General features: G+C 31.8%; 1 protein-coding gene across 1 annotated transcript; it reads right to left on the minus strand.

Moving 5' to 3' along the window:
* Positions 1-2,341: 2,341 nt before the first annotated feature.
* On the minus strand, positions 2,342-3,390 carry Tsp_12900 (hypothetical protein). The gene is made up of 3 exons (XM_003370825.1): positions 3,295-3,390; positions 2,797-2,915; positions 2,342-2,453 (listed from the first exon to the last, which is right to left on the minus strand). Exons 1-3 carry the CDS (start codon positions 3,388-3,390, stop codon positions 2,342-2,344), a joined length of 327 nt encoding a protein of 108 aa, XP_003370873.1.
* Positions 3,391-3,547: the final 157 nt, after the last annotated feature.

Raw genomic sequence — 3,547 nt, forward strand, 5'->3', positions numbered from 1 at the left:
TTTCATGAAGAAAATTCATAATTCAAAAACAAAGCATACAATGATATTTGAAATCATCATTATACATATAATGTTATTCAAAAACATTGCGATGCATGTGGGACAGATTTAAAATCAATAAGTATCAGCAAACATACGGTTTTCAATTTCTTCGGCATCACCAATATACATATAATATCACACTGGTAAATCACGCGCGATGATGCCGAAGTACGTACTCTATATAATGGCATTGCTAAAATTGCGTGTATGATCATTATACTAATCATCATGTTGCTACACTATTCGTACAAAAATACACTACTCATTAACACTGCGAGTATTCACAAAGGTAGTGATAAAGTCGTATTTTACATAAATCATCATGCCTATTTTGGTATACTTATTAAATCCTGCTACACATTTAAATTGAGAAGTTTAGGAAAGCTATACAAAATCACATTAGTAGGATAGTTTAATGCTTTTTATACTAATCACATAGATTACTATACTTTAATTATTTGTTTCCTCGTAATATCACCCCTAACCGCATTTTGACAAATTTATGAAGCATTACTATCATTCAACCCCACCCAATTAACGTTTGTTTCTTCAGCATTACATTTTTCGGCTGAGAAACAGCAAAACATGTAAGTATTGCAATAAGACAACCAAAATCACAAACCATCTCTGTAAAATGGTTCTGTGATACATCACTTGGTGGTGGTAAGACACCACGATATGGAAATGCCATCAACTTTCTATCAGGATCATTTCATCGTAACTACATGTTGGGTTTTGATAATTTTTTTCATTTTAACACAATTATGCAGCTTCATGCCCAGGAACTTTTGCTTGTCTTCTTCAATACTAGAATCTGTTGTCCAGTCTATTTTGTAATTCATTGCTATGCATAATTATAATTTTAATGCTAATTATTCAGTTTTCTTGGATTAATTTTTATCGATATGTTTATTACAATGGAAAATTCATAATTCAAAAGCATTACTATGCATACAGTGATATTCGAAACCATCATTATTCATATATTGTTATTCAAAAACATTGCGATGCACGTGCGACAGATTTAAAATCAATAAATATCAGCAAACAGCACATGGCTTTCAATTTCTTCGGCATCACCAATACGCTCTAGCGGATATAGGTAAAATAATAGCTCGCTAAAACTGCGTGTATGATAATCCTACTGACCATCATGTATGCTGTAATATTCGTATTTCTTTTCAACCCTAATTAACACTGTGATTACTGTTACGAATAAGTATACACAGTCGCAATCATAAACAAGCAAGTGTGCATTTAATGTTAATCATCCTGCATATTATGATGTATCTATTAGACACTGTGGCACATTTCAATTTATAGAATTCAGAAGGAATACACAACCAAACGGAATAAATCGCGAATACACAGTTCATACTAATCACCGAAAGAAAAACTCTCGTGGTAAAAACTGGAATTATTGTACAATCCCCATCACAAACAGTTGAAGATTTTTTGCAGAACATTATGCATATTACAAGATACCTTTCAAAGAAGAACATTATGTTCTTCGTAGGGCTTATCCGACATACTGAGTTTTCACAAAAAAACAAAGTCTGATGCAAGACTAGATGCCCAATTTTTTCGCATCACAAGGAATCGCTTCCTTCATCACAGTCCACTTTTATATTATGGATTTGTGATTTGCAATCCCTTATTATTGGGGTTTTATCACAGTCCACCTTTAACATTGGCGGTTTGTGATATATGATCCCTTATTATGGGGGTGTACAACCCCAAACTGCCTGCTCCATCATCATTTTATCACATTCATACATTCAAAATGACATGTTGGGTTTTGATAATTTTTTTTCATTTTAACACATTCATGCAGCTTCATGCCCAGGAATTTTTGCTTTTCTTCAATACTAGAATCTGTTGTCTAGTTTATTCTTTAATTCATTGCCATGCATAATTATAATTTCAATGCTAATTATTCAGTTTTCTTGGATTAATTTTTATCGATAGGTTTATTTATTATTACAATGGACTTCTTTCTTTCTTTCTTAATTAAAGATACACCTATTGTTTTTATGATATTTTTTTAACAGCCTCTTTATAGAAGTCTTTCTTTTTGATATTTTTTAACAGTCTCTGCATAGAATAGTCTTTTGTATTTTTTTAATCTTCGGGAAAAATCAAACACCCTAATGCATAAGACTTTATGCATGACTTGTTCACTACTAGAACCTGTTGCCTAGTGTTTGTCATACATAATTATATTTATAATGCTAATTATTCAGTTTCATTAGGTTATTTTTATTCATATTTTTTACATTCATGAATAAAAATCAATATTTTATAAAATCGTCCCATACACGAGTAAATCATGCATGCTACAGGCACGCGCATTAAGCATAACCGGATCGCCAAAACTGCGTGTATGATCATGATACTGACCATCATGTATGCTATAATATTCCTATTTCCATTCATCCCCCATTCACATTGTGAATACTGCTACGATAATTATACACAACGAAAATGATGAAGATGCGTGTGCGCATTATAATATATCTATTTAACCCTGTTGTACATTTAAACTATAGAATTCAGAAAGAATGCACAACCAAACGAAATACATCGCAAGTACATATTTCATTCTAACTACCAAACACGGCCTATAACATTCAAAGCTAAACTATTACGATAAAAACCGGGGAATTTTGATATCCCCTTTCATCAAAAGTTCAATATTCTTTAAAGATCATTATGCATATTATAATATACCTTTTAAAAAAAGGATATTATAACTTTTGTAAGGTATTGTCTATAGCTTTGTATTCCGCCTCAAATTCTCCTTTGTAAGAGGGGAATATGGGAGAAGCCAGACAGAATCCCTCACTATGGGGTTCACAACCCCGAACCAACACCTCATCATTATTTTATTACGCTTACATAACAAAAATGACATGTTGGGTTTTGATAATTTTTTTCATTCTAACACCATCATGCAGCTTCATGCCCAGGAACTTTTGCTTGTCTTCTTTAATACTAGAATCTGTTGTCTAGTCTATTTTGTAATTCATTGCTATGCATAATTATACTTTTAATGCTAATTATCCAGTTTTCTTGGATTAATTTTTATTCATACTTTTATTTAAAATCCTTTTATTTTCATGAAGAAAATTCATAATTCAAAAACAAAGCATACAATGATATTTGAAATCATCATTATTCATATAATGTTATTCAAAGGCATTGCGATGCATGTGCGACAGATTTAAAATCAACAAGTGTCAGCAAACATACGGTTTTCAATTTCTTCGGCATCACCAATATACATATAATATCACACTGGTAAATCATGCGCGATGATGCCGGAGCAGGTACTCGATATAATAGCATTGCGAAAATTGCGTGTACAATCATGATGCTACAGTTTTCTTACAAAAATACAATCGGCATTAACATTGGGAGTAATCACACCGCACTGATAAAACTATATTTCACATTAACATCATTACCTATTGTGACATGTTTATTTAAAATCATAACGGCATTT

The sequence above is a fragment of the Trichinella spiralis genome (genome assembly GCF_000181795.1).
Source record: "Trichinella spiralis strain ISS 195 chromosome Unknown Scfld469, whole genome shotgun sequence".
NCBI classification, from domain to species: domain Eukaryota; kingdom Metazoa; phylum Nematoda; class Enoplea; order Trichinellida; family Trichinellidae; genus Trichinella; species Trichinella spiralis.